This window comes from Tympanuchus pallidicinctus, unplaced genomic scaffold (genome assembly GCF_026119805.1).
Source record: "Tympanuchus pallidicinctus isolate F22 unplaced genomic scaffold, pur_lepc_1.0 scaffold8, whole genome shotgun sequence".
In the NCBI taxonomy this organism is placed as follows: domain Eukaryota; kingdom Metazoa; phylum Chordata; class Aves; order Galliformes; family Phasianidae; genus Tympanuchus; species Tympanuchus pallidicinctus.
The window spans coordinates 31,429,019-31,451,533 of NW_026294802.1; the positions used below are offsets into that span (position 1 = coordinate 31,429,019).

A 22,515-nucleotide genomic window follows, 5' to 3' on the forward strand; every position below is an offset into this window, starting at 1 on the left:
GTAGGTTTCTAATAATTGTTTGTGGTGTCGGGCCAGTACATTGTTAACATAGGTGTATCTGAGTGTTTAAGCCATTTGAATAAAATCTTCCCCATGTAGGCACTAAATTTCTGAATGCCTTGATTGTACTGAAACGTAGATTTGTCTGGCTGAATTATATTTTATTCTACAGGGAGATCTGCATGTCTCAGTTTTTGTATACCTAAGTTTTTTGCCACTTTGCCTTTCTTTGAAGGAGGGATACTTCCTCAATGTTTGATGTACTCTTTTCCTCCCAATTCCTCTGTCAAATGTATATATTCTGAAGCTAACCGTTCTTGAATTCTGCCCACCTAACCTAGTAACCTAAGTACCTGCTAATGCATATCTGGTTATATGAATATGAAAGGGAACTAGAAAAAATGTAATAATGACAATAGAAGTAGGAAAAGAAGCGTGTGTATGTTTTGAAATTGGTCCTTGTTACTGCTGCATTGTATATGATACTATTAGCGCTCAAGAATGCATGCCATTTTATATTTAATGTGTTTGACAAGCATATAAGTAAAAGTGTGGCTCTGGATTACCATCCTGTAGGAAAAAAAAAAAAAAATAAAAATGATCACAAAATGGGAAGACATCAATAGGAACCTCTTTGAGGATATTTCTTCACGTTTTGTCAAAAGATAAGTTCTTTTGTCAAGGTTATGAAATTATGCCTGCCCTTAGGAATTCATAGAAGCCCAAGGCTCTTGTCTGGAAGGACTCTTGCCTCTGCTGCAGACTCACAGGTCTGCCTCTTTGCAGGAGTTGGCCTTTTCTTGTCCTCCAAGGATAGTGGTAGTCCTCATGACTCACTTCATGGTTCCTCAGAAGTGATACTATGAAAAAGTCACCTATTAGACACACTGACTCAGTTCAGTGGCCATCATAACCTGCAGCTACTAAAAGGAAAAAAAACCTGATTTCCTTAAATCCCCTGCTATTTTCTCTGCCTTCCAGTTTGCCCAGATACTATGTGTTTCTTCATTTTCCAAACGTGTGCAATACTGTTTTGAGACATTCCCAAATTTGAATTCAAATTTCTGAATTTGAATTCAGATTACTGACTGAGACTTGGTCTCACTCATTTAGAAGAGATGATAGGGAATTGAAATTTTCTGTTTTTCTGGGCACAAGAGGCTGGGATATCATTCTGATGCCCAGAAAAATATATATTGCTATTAAGAATGCAATTGACTGAAGTAAGAGTAGCCTATTATCAAAAGCAAGTATTTTTCCCTAATTTGTAGTGAATATAATTTTTTCTGTAGTTCCTCTTTCTGCTCCCTCAAGTCTGTAAATAACAGGAAAAATTCTAAATGACTCAAAACTCCTTGTAAAGGAAAACAAAGAATTCTTTGAAGAGCCAATATTAAGAAGACATGAATAATATTATTCTGATTGTTAAATGAGATAACCCATATATGATTATCATGTATAATGTGAAAGCATAAAGAAATGAAAGAACTGAAGAGCCGAGGCAATTTAAGTACTGCTGTAAAGCATTGTGAGGGCTGTCCTGAATGGGTCTAAGAAAGTATGAGGTCTATATTCATCTCCAAACATCTTCTGTTAGTTTGCCTCCTTCATGAGCATAAAAAGTAACCCAATTAAGTGCTGAAGTACTGTCTTCTCAGCTGCAGAATACCATTATTTAAAAGCAGCACCTAGATTTCCACAAGCTGTTAATAATTAAGTATTAGAGTAGAAATTAAAGCAGTAATAGGAAGAAGATATTTTTCTTGTCCACATTTGATTGTATCACTGTAAAGAGTGACGATGCCAAATTCTTGATACTTATGTTAAGCAAAAATTTAAGCAAAAAGCAAATTATGTGAATAATGAAAGAAAATTAATTTATTTTTAAATATCTGCTCTACTTGAGGTTTTGCTTTTTATTTAGGTAAATACGGATCTAATAAATTTACAAACCAATAGAAGATTAGAAATAGTATGAGTTCTATGGTTCTGAGAATTCAAATGTTAAGAAAAGTCAGGTCGTAATTATTTACCTTAGTAATGGAATATCAGCTATTATGGAAAGATTAAACTGTATTCCTAATTTCTCTACATACTAGTGGAAGATGCAGATATTAGGAGTTATTCATGGAAAGCAATGAAATCTGGAGCACGTTTGTGACTAAAGTGAATACTGAGTAAACTCATTTTGGCTTAGAATTGACTATTTTGGGCCTATGGAGCCTGCAGGAGGGGAAGGGAGAAGAGGGAATGGCAATTTAGCTAACAATTTCATGTAGAAAATATATGTTTGTGTTCCTGAACATTATGCTGCAACAAAAGAAGATGTTCAGAAACTCATTAATTTGAATTATGAAGTGCTTATGTTCATAACTGAGATTTGCCAGGGACATTCTGGCATTTTCCTCCAGACTGAGAAACTTTGGGGAAGCAAGTAAATGAATTCTTTATCTGTATGGCTAGTCTTAAGGCTTTGCAAAATAAACAATTTTTGCCAAGATATTCACCTTATGCGATGATGAAAGTTGTAGAAAAGGGGAAAAATCTGAAGTATTTTTGCTTTTGAAATAATCTTTTTTTCTCCCAACTTTTTTCTAAAATAATTATCTTTATTCAATACATTCTCTTGATGTGTTTTTTTTCCATCTCGTGAAACAAACGAACAAAAATGCCCATTTAAAATGAGAATGTTCTCATCACTTGAATCCCCAAAGTAGTAGTGTTATGAATGAAATTGACAATGACGTTAAAGAAAGTACAAACTTCAATAAATGAAGGAGCCCCTTACAAAGATGGGATAGCAAAATTGTGCAGTCAGATAAGATCACCTAAGCTGAAAAATCCTGTTTCCTATTTGTCACCAGTACGAGGTGCACGTCTTTCACACTGGAGATCTCTGGGCAGTGGTTTTTCAAAGGCAAATCCAGATGCTAGGCTTTACTTATGTTTTTAAGAACAGCACGTTGCACGTTGTCTTTATAATACAGACTTACTTCAAGTAGAAGCACCAGAAGTTACACGTGACTTGTGTGAAAATGCAACCTGCAGTGCTTCCTGGGCATCCTGGTTCCCCAAGCATCAACCCTCAGATAAGCTTGGAGCAAGGCTTGGCTCTTGGGCAAACCATAAACCCAGATGTTTTTTCTAAAGAACCTGGAGTGCAGGAAAACATGTGGTGCATCTTGAGGATTCCCTTCGGTTTCCAAAGCTGTGATATGATAAGAAGTTACTCTTCTGCTCAAGAATGGGGAGGTGCCCCTGGGCTGCAGTTCAGCACAGTCTGTAAATCTGTTCAGATAAGGTGGGCTGGTATTTTATGAAGATATGTAAAAATATGTGTTCGTATTTTTCATACAAAACAATACCTTATCCTTGAACTTAGTGTTGGTAGAGCTGCTGGTGGAATAAGGTACAATTTAATACAAAGCTCTGGTTAAACCATTTATACTGGAATTCACTGGTATTTGTTTAGAACAGGACTGTCTATCCTAAGATCCAGTCTATCTTATTAGTATCAGAGACAGCTGCCCACTTCCAGAGAACAATCTGTTTTGTCCTAAGGTAGGTCAGATTAATTATCTTTAGAAGGTGCTTATGTCTCCCTAATAATTCCGAAGGAAAGCTTTGATGATTAACTTAGTGCCTAACATTCAGATGTTTAGTGTTGAATAAGAAGATGCTGTCTAGGAGGCTTTCTTTGATGTGGTCTTCAGTAGGAAGCTGATCTAAAAAAATCCTAAATTCTCTGTCAGTTTGGGAAGCTTTGGGTTTTGACCGCTGTCAAATGTAATACAGTGTGAGAAAAGCTTTTAAAATGTTCTGAAGATACTCAGCTGTGTGCCGAATAAGTGAATCATACTGTGATGAGCATCATGCCCAGTATCTATTATTCATCAGAAATTGGTAACCAGTGCATGTCCTTTTAGGACAGCATTGTTGTTATAATAATAATAATATAAATGAACCAAAATGATCAGATGCATTGCATAGCAGGTATTTCTTATTAACCTTTGAAAATCTCTAGAAGGTGAAAGTGAACAAAGTAATATTTTCCTATGAACAAGTGCAAAGAGTACTTTCACACAGGTCGTAAAAGGCCATCTTTTGGAAATGAGCATCTAACTTCTGGAATAGCTTTACACCCACACTTTTATGAGAGGCAGAAGGAACTGCAATTGTCACTCTGAAAACAAGCCATTATTTTTAATATGTGGGTAAAGGCACACTCCAGAAGAGAAAGAAATCAATAGTTAATATATTACTATGTAGCTATATGCCAACCTAATATTAGATATAGAGTACTGTAAATATATATATATATGGAACATAGAGAAATAAGAGAGAAATTTTACATGGCCAGGAACAAATCCATACTGAGTCCATTTATCTACATTCCAAATCGAAATCTGCTTTCCAAACCAATACCAGAGATAGATGACTAATGCAAAAAAAAAAAAAAAAAAAAAAGAACAAACAGAAATATTGCCAAATTGGAGGGAAATCCATATTGAGAGTGTTTATCTACATTTCAAACAATGCTGGAGAGAGTTTGAAGTCAGATATTTGTAATATTCCGTTTAATCTAATTTTGCATTATGACATCCCGAATTTAAAACAAAGTAAAAGTTTAATAACATCATTCGAAGCAGAGAAGGATACTGTCCAAACATACCAACTGCTACAAATGGTGTTCAGCGTGTGTATTACACTACTCTGAATCAATGCAGTTCTGCTGCTATCTATAAATATTGCTTATATTTTTACCCCGTCTCCTCTTTCTCACTTGAAGATACTATATTGTTTCTAAATTAATTACAGCTGCTGATAGGAGAAGCAACAATTTTATTTATGTTTCAGATTATAAAGTGTGCTGTCCATAAAGCTTTCAGCCCAAGGAACGAAAGAGCTTCCTTTAGGTACCTTTACACAGTTATGCTTTGCAATGGGCAACTGGAGGAAGGCTGAAGGCAGGATGGTATTTACTAAGAAACCTGAAATATCAGATGACAGCATTAACAGTGATTCAGCTACTGTTGTAACCAACAGGGGAGTAAGACAATACAAAAAATGAGAACTAAAATGTGTCCTTGGATTAAGAGAAGAAAAGAACATTTTTCTGGAAACAGTCTGACATCAGCAGTGCAGCTGTGTTAGCTGTTAATTTCTGGTCCTCTGTATCAGCAACAGATGCACTGTCTCTTTAAGCAGCACCAGACAGGAAAAAAAAAAACAAAAGTATAACTTGTTGTTGTTGTGTTTTTCCTAAAGTTGGAAAGAAATATTGCCATTGTAGTTATCTCTTCTCTCATGTCTTTATTCCTCCTCCTTCCTCCAAAATTTTCAAAAGCAGTACTGGTGTTGGTATGTAAGTTGAAAAAAATCTGAAATCCATGAACACTGTGTGTAGAGGGAATTTTAGGCTTTTTACAATAGACTGGAGGTATCTCTGCAGTCATTCTATGCTAATAAGGCAGTGCATTTTTTGTGTGACATTTTTTTCAGAGTAAATCTAGTGCTAACCTCCATCACATGAAGCAGTTCACCTTTTGCTTTGACCACTGTGAAACTTGAATGATTTGCCAAGTGTCAGTAGTAAATAATTATAGGAAGTGCTTCTTCAAATGTTATTTAAGGAATCAAATTAAAAGACAACCTTGCTGTAAAAACTTCTCTACCCCCCTGCCTCACTTCAAAGTTTCTGTCTATAGACTCCTCACCTTCTACCTGAATTTTGGGTGAAGATTTATAGGAACAATATGTATGGGGGTACAGTGATGAGCTATATTTTGTGGTTCATAAAAAGGATGTGATTACAATACAAGTGCACAGACTGTAGCAAAATATTAGCTATGGAAAAGAGTGATTGCACTTGTGGCTGGCTCTTTGTTGCTATGGTATCTCTTTCTATGCCTTTGGCTAATCTGTCACCAGCAGAAATTTGCAGCTGTCTCAGCATGTTTCTCATTGCTAGCTCAGAGACCAAGTGTATCTAATCTGTCATTAAAATAGCAATAAATGGTATGTCTACATTTTCTTAAAAAATGCACACAAGTTTCAGGGAACAAATGAGCTGGGAATGGAAATAAGGTAACATTTTCTAGGGTCATGTTAACTTTTTGCGTTAGTGATTATTGTTTTGATCCCCTGTCCCAACTCATTCATATTGAAGATCAGTATTTTTTTGTAGGTTGCCCAAACAGTAATCTTTTTTGGACACGTGGAGATTTTGAGGAAAATATTTAACATCTCTGGCCAGCACACATTAGAGTTTCCCAAGTGTAGCTTTCCAAAAGGTTTGAATGAATCACCAGTTTTCAAGGCTAAATAATTCACTGAATCTCTTAAAAATATCTGCGAAATACCAAATTTATGTCTTAAACATGAAGTTGGCAGGCCTTGTTCTATCCTATGGAAAGGTTCCTGTTACAAGTATATATTTGATGTGAGTTTAGGCTCACTGCTTGATTACAGCCATTTATAGATCACAAAAATCTAGACAAGTCATAGTTTTTTTCCTAAAGACAAATGTGTATTAAAAACAAATAAAAACAAAAAACAAGACATGAGACACAAGCTACGGTGATTAGGGGTTAGAAGAAGAAGAGAATTAAGGTAGCAAAAAAGGGCACTTAGAGCATGTGTGGAGGTTTTGACATAGGAATGCATAACAGAGATAGTTCACAGGCTGTGCTAATTATTTGAAGCAGATCTAATAGTTCAGTGCAGAGCTTTTTCACAGGCATGTGACTCTAATTACATGAATACAAGTTAATTACAGAACTAACTACAAAACCCATAAGAGTAAGGATATAGAATTAGTAGAATAGAATTAGTAGAATAGAATACTATTATAGACTAGTATAAAAAAAAAGTTAGCAGTTCATTGCTGTATGATGTCACATACTAGACCTGGTTTCCAACTTGGTCTTAACTTGTTCTTCCATTTCCTGCTTACCTTTTCTACACTATAAATACAGATGGACTTCTTGAACTGATTACAAGGTGGAACAAGTGATCCACCCAAACTCTGTTGAAATATGATGGAAAAAATGAATCCAGTGCATTCCAGAAAGCAATGAAATCGACACAAAAATAGGGATGTAAAAAATGTTTTGTATGAAATTATGTAATGAAAGTGTTTTGTATCTGAAGTCTGAAATGTTATAAGCAAAGTCATCGAATGACAGTAAAACTTGGGCAGGTCAAGATAGTCCAAATATTCAACCCAAGAAATTTTCTGTCGCAAAACAGAACACCAAAAGAGAATGGATAAGGGCAATATTCATACGTATAGTTCTTCTGAACAGGAAGAGCTTGTTAATGTGTTACTTTAAGAAAATATATGAAAATCTGAGTGGTACTTTTATTATTATTTTTTTAATTCTCAGAATTTAATTGCCTAGAAGGTTTGAAAATTTGCCTTGATTCTTTTTTTCTGTGCCTGGTACTACTTGGGACTGCCTTAGGTCTTGTCTGTAGCTGTTCTGAGGTGTTATTCCAATTATTTTTATGAGCAGGTTCTCTGCACAAATCATGAGAAATGAAATCTTCTGCAAACCCTTTTCCACACTCATAAAGTGTTAGTAATATATATCATGGTTTATACATTTTTATGAGGGGATAGTTTTCTTTTTGGCAAAACTGCAGGTAGCATCCATTGCACGGCATCATTTTAGCCTTTACAAAAGTTTAAAATTGGTGGAATTACTCTAAAATCAAAGACAAATATTTCTGTCATTGTTAAAGAAAAGCATAAATGCATTTAACTGCATGTCATTAATTAACTAATCGGTTATTTTTTTGCAAGTATTGCTTTCTTCCACCTGGGAATCCTTCACTCCATCAGTCCTGCTGAGAGGTTTTCTGCCTTTGTCCCAAAAGATTCCACTTCCACTTGTGGTTTTTTTAATTATTATTTTTTCTCCTCAGTTTTTCTCTTGCTGGCATATTTGAGATACTAAACTCATGTCTGATGAATAACTTTCTGCCTCTATAATGGAAAATGAGAATGACTTCTGAAGGCCATATGTAAATTACTGGTTTTCTCCACTGCTCTACAAAGTGGAAAAGGCATAACATTGAAACCACAGATGTTTTTTCTCTCATTTACAGCATCTGTGCCTTTTCAGAGCTATGTAAGATAGAATCTTTGAATATCTAGCAGTCTTATTTAGCTTTAGCAATGGGAAACCTTTGTCAGTTTGCAGTACCTTACGAATATAGGGAGATGACATTCAAATGCCAGCATCACGTGAGTAATGTTGGTATGCTCAAAAACTAGTGTTTCTTGCTTGTCACACCCTCTTTTGTGGTCTATGAGTGCTTTGGATCATTTCTGAAAGTCAGAAAGACTGAATTTCATTCAGAAGGACTGGAGTATTCTGAAAGCTCTCATTACCCAATGCTGTATGCAGAACTCCTGCCTCTGTTTTGCACAAGCTTCACAAACTGTTCAGCCACAGAAATGATGTAAGGGTGTGGGAAAATGTACCCCAGTTTTCTAAAAGGTATTACTTTCAGTTCTCCCAAATTTCATAGTTTTGAGGTATTTTCTTATTCATTAGGTCTGTATAGAAAACCTCAGATGTTCTGCTCTGTTTTAGCTCTGCTTTTTTGCCTTCTAGTGGCAGAGAAAAAAATGAATAGAAAATAAAAAACAATTAGACAAAGTCAGTCATACAAAGCATTCATACAGTCACTGGTGTGACCAGTGAAAAACTCTCAAATCAGTTCCAATCCTAATTAGAATAATGAAAACAGTCCATTCCTAACCAAAGAGTATTTAGATGGAAGAAAAAAAATAAGTGTTTCAGGCAAGATTAAATGAGAGACTGATCTCTAGGACTGAATTTAAAAAAAAAATAATAAAAAAAATTAGAGGACCAACATTAAATTCATTTCTGTAAGATTTTCAAATTTATTTATATTTTCAAAGCTTATAATTTACTCCTTTTTCACCCTGAGGAAGACTTGGTTCATCTTGGGCAAGATACTACTGTTACTGAGAAAAGTCTGCGAAGGTTTTTGTATGTTCTAAAAGTACATTTTGAGCTTTCTTCTGCTCCTTTATTAGCATGTACAGACGATTTGTTCTCAGATCTTTCAGTCCTAAGGACTACCATTCATTGCCTTCTATATCTGCAGTGAGAAATACCATAGAGCTCTGAAGTGAAGATTTTGAGCAAAGCTGCAAAATATCAATTTCACCATGACTTCTTTGCCTAATGTGACCTGTAGCATTATCTTGGTAAAGTCTCTAAAACCAGAAGTGAACACTAGGGTGTCTCCAGTTTATAAAGATGGGTACCATATCAAGTGAACAATGGATTGTTTCTATTTAGCCTGTGAATGGAATGGAAGATTCAAGAATTTTAATGTATTTTAAACTGTCCAAAAATTATGTGTGTTCAAGTTTGAGAATACCAGAAAATATGTATTCTCAATGCTAGACAGAACAGCAGCTTTTTCTTTCATCTTGAATTTGAGCTTTGTGGCTTAGGGACATAACCCTGCCAAAAGAAGACCAAAGAAGTTAACTTTTCTTGTGCTGTTACCAATCTAGTCAAATGTACAGTAGCTAGTCTAGAATCTTGAGATCCCTCTGTTGTACCTCCTTGCAATCTTTTTGGAGTGATCTTGGAAAAGAACAGCTTAGCAAATTTATTGTCTTCAAGGCATAATTCTAATTCCAGTTGACAATAGTTATTGTTCAACATTATCTACAAAAAAGGAAGAATAAACTTTCTCTTAGAATGCAGCTTGTCAGTTTTGAAGCTGATTGCTGGCAAAGCCAATTTCTTTTTGAGAGTCATTCAAGAGATTTCCATGCGATAGTCCTTTTTCTCTTTCTTGACATTAAATCACATAATTGTTACTTACATTTCTGAAATATGAAGGCTACAACCTTCAGAACCTTTTGGCCTTTTCTTCATTACTTCAAATTTTCTGTGCACTATGAGGTCCAAAAAACACCATTAAGGTAATCCCCAGAACACAGAAGTTATAGGAAGTTGTATCTTTTACCTGGAAATATCCATTATACTCAAGCAAGGAGGTATTTCAAGTTTATCACAAGTTTGTAGAAAATGCTGATGAGGACCATCAAAGAATTTTTCTGGAATTAATATCAACGTGTATGCTTCCAAGAATGTCACAGGAAGTTGTGATCATACATGTCAGATGTTCAAGAAGATCACAGGGAAACTTAGTCATCTGCATGCTCCTTCAAGCACAGATGGTGAATTTGCTCTCTGTTCTGTATATATTTTTTTTAAATTTAAATTGGAAGTACTGATTTCTCTTTTTTCATTCTTTTTCTCTAATAACCAAGACCAAGAGCTAGTCAGGAATGAGCAACTGTGACCCTGACTACTTCCTAGTGAACCAGGCTTTATGTATTTTTCCCTAGGCAGTGAGAAATCATCCTAATTGTTCATCTATGACAGCTTTTCAGTGAAAAGCTCTTCATTCTTCCCTTTTCTTGCTTCTATTAAGAACTGACAAAGGGTGAAAGGGATTTTTCTGTAATCTTCTAAATCTGCCACCTTTCTTCTGTTTCTTATTTGTATTAGAGTGATAGTGTGATGGGTACTCAAACTGGAGAACGTTAAAATTAGATTCCCTTAAAATTATTTTATATTCTCTAAATGGATTCCCACTCCTCTGTCAGCACTCACTACTTTGCCTTAATTTTCTCTGCACACGGGAAAGTCTTTTCTTTATTTGGAGACTCTAAATTGATGGAAAGAAAGAGGAAAATGATCAAAGTGTTTCAAGTTGCTGACTGATTCGTTGTTTTTAAACATTTTTTTTTTCCTGCCTGGATATTGCTCTCCTGTATTCTAACTTGTTTTTTAGTTGTCTTATATTCCCTCAGCTGTGGCAGTATTCGTGGAGCCAAATGTGAGTGCACTACCTCAAAATGCCAGCAGTGGAAGCTGGTAAGCAAGTGGGGGAAAATCACCAAAGGAATCTGGAGCTTGGGACAAAGGTAGAAAACACATCAGTACTGCACTAACAAAGCAGCAGGTACCCTCATAGAGGAGATAAAATTACAGGTAAGGAAATAATTTATGTTTCTATTTTGATTTCATCCAAATGGCTTGTTATTCTTCATTCAAAATCCCTAGAAAAATAACACACCTGGGGATAACACATTACTAGGGATAATTTGAAGTTCAATCTTAGACAGTTTCTGGAAAAATATATTAGAAGGTGAAAATCCATTTTAGCTACTAGGTAATTTAAAAACTCAACCTAGTTTAAAATAATGACTTCCTTTTTGTTAGCATATTAGACTCGTAGCTCATTGGTAGAGGTTTCACTTTCCAATCAAGAATAATAGTAGGTTATTTAGATTAGTGCTGTAAGTTTGAGTGAAAGACAAAAGGACTCTGCTTTTCCCTTTACTTTCTCAGAGTTAGCAGGGTAGTATGACTCTATAATCCTTCAGATTGCCTTGTTGTAAAAAGGACTGAGGTTATTTTTGTCTTCCTTTTGTGACTATTAGATGGTGTAAAACAGAAGAAAATTACATTTTTTTAATTAATTGTCTTGCAGTCTTTTATGTCGTCATGCTGCAGTCCCACTGTGGAGTTGTGATCACCTCCAAAAACCACAAGAGGATATATCCTTGTCTGAATTACTACAGTTATTATCTGTTACAGAAAGTAAAATAAGGTTTATGTTTAAGTCTTCTCTCAATACAAAACTTTTGTCTGTAAATGAAAAATTTCGTGAAGTTTTAACAGTCTAACATAAACTTGATTTCTCTGCTGAATTACAGAATCACTGAGAAAGTTTAGTTATGGACATTGTAGTGACATTGTCTTTTGGAAGAGATTAACAACAAAATACATTTGAAAAAGTAATGAATTATATTTATCTTTGACATAACTCAAATGTCTTCATCAGTTATATACTATGATAATTGTCCCAGTGCATTATATCAATTACATTTATTTTGTAAAATATCAAATTCAAGTGAATGTGAATCCAGAGCCACATTTATTTCTCTGATAATATTTTAAATATGTAGTTATTTTATTAAATCAAGGGACCATCCAACTTATGAGTTTTATCTTGTAATAGACGTTTCTAATAATCTGCAGTAGGACATTTATGTTAAAAGGTCTAATAGAAAAAGAAAAAAAGGAAGATAATTATCTTTCGTAAGCATTATTTAAAGAAAATAAGTTGGTCTTTTGAGGTGCTGTGAAACCCTTTTCAGAAGCAGTCAGAATTTATCAGCAAATCCAAAACTTATCTAAAAAATCTCAAAAGATAAGGAAATAGGTGCCTGAATTAAACAGCATGTTTTGATGTTATTTTATGGTGTTTCCTGTAGCCTACTAGCCATAGAAGAGACTGTAAGTAGAGTTCTCCTCTGAATGCACATTTTTGTCAAACTTGATGCAATTGAGTTCTTTTGCTTTTGTTTTGTGGTTTTTTTTTTAAATGTATTTAATGTATTTTTTAACGTTAAGAAAACACTCAAGTCTTTCATTTAGAAGGAAATGTATTCTGGTCACATGTCTCTTATTTGTATCAAAGTTCTATTCTATTCAATTCTTTCAATTACTGTTTAATAATAGAACACTGACATACGTGCAGAAATGAGAGCAAATGCTACTTATCCACTTCTGTTTGGTTTTCTAGACAAATCACGAAGTCTGAATTTGAGTATATTTGAACCTTTTCCTTTGAAATTGCTGTTATTGTTCAGGTTATTTTTTGAGACCATGCTCCTTTGCTAAGAGAATTTACTTTGGTTCTGAAATATGTTTCCTCCTGTTGTTCTGCACTTTTACCTGTAAGTTAAAGAAAATTCCATCTATCCCAGTTTTGTTTTCTGTAAGTAATTCCATAACAGTGTAGTACTTGACATGTGTTTGTTTCTTAGGCAAACGTGTAAAACTCTTCAAGTCCGAATGGAGAAGTAGAGAAAGGAGGTTTCTGCTGTGCCTGATGACAATTTATGATTTTTCCACACATACTAAATAATCTGGCTCCACGTTGGAGCACTAGTTGTGATGAATCCTAGTCATGGTCGGATTCTAAGGAAGGGCCAGAACGTTCGTTGAGGAATAAAGAGTCAAACCACTCCAGAAAATGTGTTCCAGCCCTGGTTTATTACTCACAGAGCAGCAGGTGTGTACAAATACAGGTTTACATAGTATTAACAGGAACTGTTGTACCTTATTCTTCATTGTAGTTATTTAGTTTGCTGCAGATACACAGGAATCCTGGCTTATTTGTGTAAGACTCCAGGAGGGTGTTCAAGAGACTCAGCCCTGTGTTGCTAAGCAGCTTCAGTGCATCAATCAGGTGCTTCTAAAAGCCTTTAAACATCTTTCTTCTCTCACTCCCCTTTCAAAGAGAGATCCAGTTAATACATTTGTGTTATCATTGTAGGAAAGCATGAAAGCACTGTTTAAAAAGACATACATCTTGGTACATGCAGATAGATGTTTCATTGTTAAAAGCTTGGTATCATACTCAATTACTTACAATTCAGAGCAAGTTGGGAAAGGGGTATTTGTGCCATATTCCTTAAATATAATAGAATTTGTCTGTTTAATCTTAAAACTCTCCTGTTTTCAGAAATGTATGCCATGCTCTAAAATATTTTTCTTCTGTTTTTCTAGTTCTAGCTTTAAGTTCACTTGGCATATGATTAGTATATATGGGGCAAATGGAAAGCTCAATTTACATCTGAAAGCCCTTTTAGTTTTCCTTACAGTGTTTAACAATGCTTCTCTAGATCTGCATATTTAACAGCTAAAATTTCCTGCCAAAATCATTAAGAATAGTGAGAAAACATGAAATACAAAAGTATACTCAAACAGCACGGTGTGAAACGAGTTTTCAATGTTATTTTCATTCTAATGAACAGTCTAAAGTACCAGAATGTTCACAAATACAATTCTGTTTAGTCGGAGTGCAATAAAAGCACAAAAGTATTAAGAGCTTTCAAATCTAGTACTAATGAAAGACATTGGAAACTTTGGAGCCATTTAAATGTATTGGGAAATGTTCTGTTTAATTAATGAAATGAGCTAGAGTTGTTTGCCGAAGGACATACCTGAGGATCTAAAATTCTAAATTGCTTTGCTGCATGGTTGTGAACATGTTTAGAAACACATTTTATATTGCATTCTCTAAAGTATAGTGAAGAGAAGAAATTAATACTCTTGAGTTTTGATATCAAGAGACAGGTATGGCTGAAATTTTATTGCCAGGAATGAAATAATTGAGGACTTGAAAAAATCCGTCAATACTTAACCCTCACTGAAGGTAAATTAATTGGTATAGTTATAATTAAATAGCTGTTTTCACAGCCAGAAATAACTCTAATATTGTCTTGTGTCATTAGCTCAAGTCAAGTAACAGTCTACTGTCATGAAACAGCAGCCTGTTTCCCAACTCTTAGTTCTCTTTTGCAGTTACTCTATTAAGCGTACTTCTGAAGTACAAATGAATCGCTTCAACCTTTCTCAAACTTTTGAAATGATTTCTCCCTCATGAATTGGTTATCTATTATAGACACATAAATCTACACCTATCTACTATTAAGTGCACACAAATATGGATACCCTATTGCAAACATATCCTTAACCACTCTCTTTGTCTGTCCTTTGTCTGTTCCTTAATGTAGAAAATAAAATACAGGATTCTCATGTTCTGTGGAAATTGTCAGCTTGTCCTCTATTTAAGATTTGATAAGTAATTTGAAGTATCACAGATACAAGGTAGTATGTTGCAAGTATGGAATATTTCATCAACAAAAATGCACAAGTGGCAATGCAAAATGTCACTTGCTTTAACAAGCCATGTATGAATAACAGTGCATAACAAACATGCTGTATGAATTTTGGAGTTCCAGGAAATAATGAACTTCCATCTGTTCAAAATATTTATTTCCAGCTTAGACCTTGTTATGCAGGGCACATAAGAGGGGGGGAAAAAAAAAAAAAGACAGATTTGATTCTGGTTATATCGACAATTCAGTTTTTCATTGTAATGTCCATATTAAGCTTTCACTACCAAAATAGGTTGTGTTTTTTTTTTTTTTTTTTTTTTTCCATGAAAAAATATAACTGAAATAACTTTATTAAAACCTATCCTATTTTAGGTAAGGTTTACTAAAAGACTACTTCATTGACTGCTTTATTATTTGTGTGTGTGTGTGTGTGTGTGTATGTGTGCTTTGTTTATGTTCAGTATGAGAAAGAATGTAAAAGTAAGGATGCAATATTGTACTGCATGCAAATAAGGACTCTATTGGTACAAGATTTCTGTCTTGCCTCCACGACATGTTTCTGAGGACAATTCATAGCAAGGGATTTTTGTAATGTGTCTCTTTGTTCAAGAATTTGAGGGATTCTTGTGACACTCCGTGTGCTTAGCTTGTCTCCTGTTGTCTATTAAATATGTTTCTGAGAGTCTTTTTATTTTTTAAGAAACCCCCACACCATTTTTCTACAGGCTTTTAAAATTATGCAGAAGAACGTAGGGGTGCCAAGAAGGCTTTTCTTGTCCAATGCAATTCCACTTAGCACAGGGTGAACTATTGACTATTAAAAATATGTAATTCCCTTTCTCTGCCTTACATATCTGAAAAAAGTAAAGATAGCTTGATGATTTTTCAGTATGCTCAGACAACATTCATTCTGTGGCCATACTGTAATCCTATGCAATATAGTTGATGGACAAATTATGATTGAAGAGGAAACAAAACTTGGTGACAATAAAACATTAAGTATTAAATTCTTCCTGACTCTCATATTTATATGAATTCTTTGGGTAAAAACCAGAACTGAGTGTCCTTCTTGCAAGGGCGCCCACAGAATGGAAGTTCCTAAGTTTCAAGTGCTAAATTTACTAACTCATTATTTTGTTTTGAATATGGATTTTATGTATGAGATATGATAAACATGGAACAAAAAAGATAGATCTGACAGTCAAAAAATTAGTAATGTAAAAATTTGCCTTATGAAATGTTCCACCACACACTGACTTCAATTTGTCTTATATTATCTATTTTCTGAAAACATTACTAATTAGTTAATGATTGCATTTATACCTCATTTGTGTGTATAAACTGTTATGTAGTTAGGATGTATTCAATATATTTATTTCTCTGAAAAAATAGAAGAATTGTGCTGTGCCTTATTGACACTCTGTAACTTTGATGCTTAGGTTTATGACAGTTATTAAAACTGCTTTCTTACATAGAGAACATTCACTCAGCCATGCTTTTCATCCTATAGTCTTTAATTTTCTCCTTCCTCTTCTAAGGCAGGAGAGCATCTTGCGTAAAAGTGACAGATTTTTTTTTTTTTTTTTTTAATCAGAAACCTATTCTGACAGAATAGAACATATTATCTGCTGTATTCATCAGCTATGAGAATTTCACAAGTGAGAACAGTTTTCATGTTTGTGGTAGCACTGACCAGAAGCTGACCAGAAAATCTCTTGAACTGATCGCTTTTCTAATGTGCTGCCTTTGAGATCTCCTCATTTCTGGCTCATTCTGGATCACACTGGCAAAAATGTTTTACCCAAGGACTGGATCTTGTAGGAACATTAGCAGAAGAAATGTGGAAAACTTCAGATATATTTAATTTTATATTATTGTTTTAAAATAAAATGAGTTCACATACAATTACAGCCAACTTACAGCAGCCACTCACTAATTTAAATTAAAAAGTCTGCAACGGCAGAGTAATTATACTTTAATTGCACATTTAGTACAAGAAAGTGAAGAGAGACTAATGTGTATTGTATTTATGACATAATAACCGTGTGAAAAATATATTAGCATAAAGGGAGTAATTATGTCCCAAGAATGAACAAATTAATTCAAATCAATACCTATGACGCTTAAGGTTCTATGTACTTTTTTCATTTGTGTTGTTAAGCAGGAGCAAAGTTAATTTTCATGCATATTAATTATTCACTGAAAAATTGATTAGTCTTGACTTGCACCCATTCAGTGTGTTACTGTTCTCTTAGGATTTTAGAGATCACACACACGGTGTTCTCAGTTCCTGTTTTGTTAAAAAGACCATTGGCACAATATCTTGTTTCACAGCTACTCAAATCCTACAGCTTTTATTTTGTCCCAGATTAGGCATTTCTGGAAATAACATCACTACATATTAGCTAAAATTTCCCTGCTTCTTTATGAAATTGCCTTTAACATCTGAGAGGTCTGTTCTCTCCCTAATGTGTATGGATATATAATTTGCATTAATGTTAATAGCTGGTGTGTGCTTGCTCATAACAAGTATTACCTTCCTACATAGAGGAAAATATGGATAACTGTGTGTGTTGCTCAGAGTAGCAGTGTGTGATCTGTACATTAAGGGGAAAAAAAAAAACTACAGCAGGTAGAATAATAAAAATTCTGGCAAAGGAGAGGAGGTAAAAACTGCAATGATGTAGCTGTAAAAACTTGGATTATGAAACCTGACCTCCTATGTAGACTGTATAGGCAACATGACATTTGTGTATTGCTGGACACAGATATAAAGCAAGGATTTGAATGGCTATCAGTCATTTTTCTTTACTTACTGTATGTAACAGTGCATGTTGATTGTACAGGGATATTCTCACCATACAGTTGTACAGCTAGATATGGGAAATAGACATTTCGATACCTTAAGGGAAGCTATAGAAATGAAAGGGAAAGACTTGTCATCAAGATCCCTTGTGATAGGACGAGGGGAAATGGCTTCAAACTAAAAGGAAGATTAGGCTGGATATAAGGAAGAAGTATTTATGATAAGGGTAGTGAGGCAGGTTGCACAGATAGGTGGTGGATTCTTCATCCCTGGAGACACTTGAGATCAGGCTGGATGGAGCTCTGAGCAAGGTGTTCTAGCTGTAGGTCATTCATTGCAGAAGAGTAGGACAGGATGACCTTTTAGGATCCCTTCCAACTCAAATGATCCTATGATTCTATTGACTTTGCTTAATGCATACCAGGATACCATTAGCATTCTTTGCCACAAGGGCATATTGCTGGCTCATGGTCAACTTCATCTCTAAAAGGAGAGCTTATGTCCTCTCTTTTCAGTAACAAAGACTTACTCTCTGTGGATGTGGGCAGAAAAGGAATTCAGATGAGTTCATGTGACTGTGCCTTTTCAGTTGTGTCTCTGATGAAACCTTCCTCTGGTTCTTCTTTGGTTCTGGTATACTCAGTGATACAGAAATGTAAGATACTTTGGCCCTGTATCTACTTGACTCCTTTAGGAGTCTCATTTCTTTTTATCTATTTTCAGTGTGTTTTGCATCAGATGATTTACCACAGTTTTTTATATGTTTATGTATCAAGTGAAGCTAATATAATTCCACCTGCAGATAGGATCAGAAGATGTATATCTTACAGTATGCATCCCAGTGGCATTTGGGTCCATGAGTAGAATTCCAGCTTGTTACAATAACAAACACACACAAATAAACAAACAAAACCAATTAGTTGATGTGTCAGCATTTTGAGCTCTGTTGTAGGGTATAGGAATATGTTGCCTGACTTTTAAATTAATTCTCTGTTATTGTTTCATGCAATCTTCCATTACAAAAAGGGTCACATGAAGCAATTTACAACATCAAGAACTAAAAATAAAAGTGTAATAAATAAATCTTTGGTGTTATAAGACCCACAGAGCACAATTTTATTATTGCCTTCCTAATTGCTGTTCCTAGAAACAACTTAGTGAAGGCAAACTGAAGTAATGAACTCCTAGAACAGTCTTCTTAATATTCTGCTCTATGTTTGTGCTCTGCAGAGCTGATGAGAGCTGTGTGCAAACAGTTTTGCTGAAGGCAAAAGAATGTTTCATCATTACAGAGCATGACCCTTTTCTCTGAGATCAAAATGAAGAGCATATGCCCCTTGATGTCTGTCATAAGGTGTTATTGTGACCAGTCCAATTAGGTTGTTCATCACAAGTTGGGATGTTGTCCCCTGACACAATTGGATATTAAAATGTTACATGATCATTAATTGTATCCACTGACACAGCAGAAATATTCCTCAAAATTACGTTTCTATGATGGACGTTTTTTCTTTTAATATGTGAAAAACGAGTTAGACACGAGAAAAGTCCAATTAATGTGAAATGCTTTGCCTGCTGCTTTTTCTAGATGATCCTTCTCTTTCACTCGTTTTCTGTTATGTTGGGTGATATCACTCTAAGTGAACTTCTTGAATTATTTTATACCTTGCAAATAACAGGAAAGATATAGCTTTTGTTTATGTATGCATGCCTTTTGTCCTTTTTCACCACTAAGTGGTTTTTGCTTGCTAGAATATATTTAGCACTTAACAGAACATTGCATTTTCAAGTGGCATGCAAAGAATAGATGAAAACGTCTCCAGAACCTGATGGTTAGCATTTTAAAGGGATTGTTTTTACCGTTCAGAAATTCTAACACTGAAAAGGATGAACAAAACATGGAAAGTTTCCTTAAACCCAATGTTCTTTGTGACCTTCAGTTTTTTTAATTTATATTTTTAAGAATGGTCACATTTGAGTGTCTCCTTTTGAGATCAAATTCCAACAAAGCACTTAATAACCCAGTCTAACTTGGGGAGTGTCCCCATCCACTACCAATGGGAATTATTCATTTCTTTATAAACAATTGAAACAGATTTTCTGGACAGAGGACTTATATTTCAGCTTCAGTTTCCAGGACTTCAGAAGTAGATTCTTTATGTACAGTTTTGATTTTCTGATTTTCTTTTTTCTTTGCAGGTAACCCGATAGCTAAAGACAAATCAAGTCGGTCTCAAGGCTGATAACGTTAAATACAGCACATAGGAATTTCATTTCTCCAGGCAATCCTTGAAGTGAAATTTTGTACTGCTGGGGTGTAGCCTTCAGAATCAATTGTTTCAATGAGAACCTGGTTTGTAATCAACAACAGCCTTGAGATCAAAACTACTGAAGAGTTATTTTGAACTTCTGTATCACAAAGATTTCAACGGAGTGAACTGTGTACACTTGTAAAATTGCACTTGCAGAGGAATTTGCAGCTGTAATCTCAAGAGATGGTTTTTGAAAGGTGCAGAAAATCAGCAATCATTCGGATTCTTCTTTCCAGACTGGTGGCATTTCATCCTGATGAAGTCACTCTCCAAAATGCATTGGTTCCTCCCCTCTAAAATGATCCCTGGTCCACATTCCGATTGCTGGTGGGACTGCACACTGCTTTAATTAAATTTCCATTGCAGAAATTGTCCTCTGGCATGGCACAATTTTAGACATTTTTATTTGTAATCTAATCTTGGAGCTCTAAAGGGTACATATTTCAACATCTTGAAGTTGCTTTTGTTATAGGAATGGAAATATATACCCATTGTTAATAATTATTGTTGACAAGTAATAGTTATCTGAATACATCAGTCATATTAGAATGTATAGTCGGGTTGACATGTTTCCCTAAGGCTAACCAACTACTGCAGCTATTTGGCAGTTAAAAAAAGTAGTGGTCAAAACTCAATTACCACTTCCATTATAAAGCATTTTATACCTTTAAGATATATATTTCAATTTACTTTGAAGGAGGCAAGTGTTCCTGCACTTTACTTTCCCAACCTTTAAATCACTGAAATTCATGGTAAGCAGTCAAGGAAAGTGTTTCATCCATTTTTATAAAAGTAGGCAGGGATGTAAATGAGTTTTTCAATTATGAAATTGGGTGGTAATCATTCAGATTTTTTTCTCTTTTCAGTGAAAAATAAAATCTCTTGCTTGAAACTAAGTACTGTTGGATGCTTATGTAGATGTCTGCTCAGACTGATTGCTATAAAGGAAAAATGTCCTAGTGCCCTCCTAGATATAGGGTTCATGAGTATTTTGCTTGCTTACTGTCCTCAAATTCAAACCTAATCTGTGCCAAAATCACATTTTCTTTTTTTAATATTCTATTTCAGTAGCAATTTTTTGAACCTTGTGATGTGCTGTTACATGAAAAAACCTCCATATTTAAAGGCCTTAAGCATCTATGAACTTTTTTTCTAAGTTATCACAGAATGTATAATTTTATACTTCATTTAGTGTATATTGTGCCATCTGTAATATTGATACAACAAAAATTTGGCAATTCCTTTTAATGACACTACATAAGCATGCTAACTGAGAGTGAGAGAGTTCTGACTGTATGCTTTTGTGCATTAAATGATAAGCACACACACTTAATGATAGGCAAAAAATATATAGGATGAAGCTTATTTAGAAGTCCTGTGTGGTTACCAAGCTCTCTGAAAAAAGATGGAAATGATTTTTTCATTACGAGCTATTGACATGGCAAGGTAATTATATATAAAGTTCCATGATGTTTGCATACCTTGGAGGGATCTGCCTGTCACGCTATCCCCGGCTGCTCCAAAACCATTTCATTACCTCTGTTGTGTTACTGCACAGGAGATCTTAAAGAAAATAAATGATTGTTGGGAATAAAATTGAGAAATATCTTCTGTCATTCTGCTGAGAAATAATAAAAAATGTTGGCAGGGAAAAATATTCTTTTCTGATTGAAATTTAGTTAGGATAAACTGTAGCAGCAATTAGGTATCTCGGTATTTTAGGATGGATTAGTAATGAATGGATTTGTGCTAACGGATGATGTGCTAATGCAGGATGGAAGGTAGCATCTTAAAAAGACTGGGACAGTGCAAAGTATTAATGTGGTGTTTTGTAAAATCTGAATATGAACTGTCTTTGGTTGAAGGTCCGCATCATGCTTCTCAATATCGTTTTATTTGTTCCTTTGTTCTTAAACCAACACTGAAAATACTGTATTATATACAAGTGTAACACATGCATATCAATAAGTGAAAATAAATGGATTTTCAAATATACCGAGTAGATTATCTGCAGTAGATTAATGTTGTGATAATTCATAACAAGTGAATAAAATTGTGATATAAAACAGAGTTCCTTGAATGGATGTGCACTTTGAAGATCTATCTTGTTTACATGTAGAACAAAATAATTTTGTTCAGTGAGTGAGAATTTCAAAGGTTTTATTAATTTTGTACTTACTCAGTAGAGCTGGAATTCTCTCCCACTAGTTTGAAAGATCTTTCTGCAAAGGAAATTGATCTAATGCAACTGTTCTAGCATTATCATGGGAAATTCAAGTGGGTGCACTGCTCTTTTTAGGTTAGGCTGAATACAAACACTGCTTTTTTCCCCCACAGTATTCCTGAAAATGTCATGGTAGACATTCCTAAAATGGTAATGTTTGGTTTCATTTATTGAACTGCTTTAAAAAATAAAACCAGTGAGCTCTGCTGGTCAATCCCAGGGCAATGTGGGAACCATAGTTCAGCTGTCCACTGTGTCTGTTTTAGCAGTGGTGTCTTTGAAAATTGAAGTGACTCAATGTAGTAGCTCATGTCAGCTATGGACATTCATATTGTGGGTGTCTGGGGATGAATTATTCTTCATTTTCTACTTCATTCCTTATATTCTGCTTCCAACTTTATTTGATATACAT

At 34.7% G+C, this 22,515-nt stretch overlaps 1 protein-coding gene across 7 annotated transcripts in view; it reads left to right on the forward strand.

The window, feature by feature from the left end:
• The window catches only part of TAFA2 (TAFA chemokine like family member 2), a 179,696-nt gene extending 157,747 nt beyond the window's left edge, over positions 1-21,949 (forward strand). The window contains exons 5-7 of one of the 7 annotated variants that reach the window (XR_008202604.1): positions 10,877-12,811; positions 12,902-13,149; positions 19,767-21,949. Coding sequence is in view for 1 of the 7 variants with exons in the window: in XM_052667420.1 (XP_052523380.1) it covers positions 19,767-19,778 (12 nt within the window). In the remaining 6 variants the exon portion in view is untranslated. Of the gene's footprint in view, positions 1-10,876; positions 13,150-19,766 lie in introns of all 7 variants that reach the window. The other 6 variants (XR_008202605.1, XR_008202603.1, XR_008202606.1 and 3 more) reach the window with 6 other exon arrangements.
• Positions 21,950-22,515: the final 566 nt, after the last annotated feature.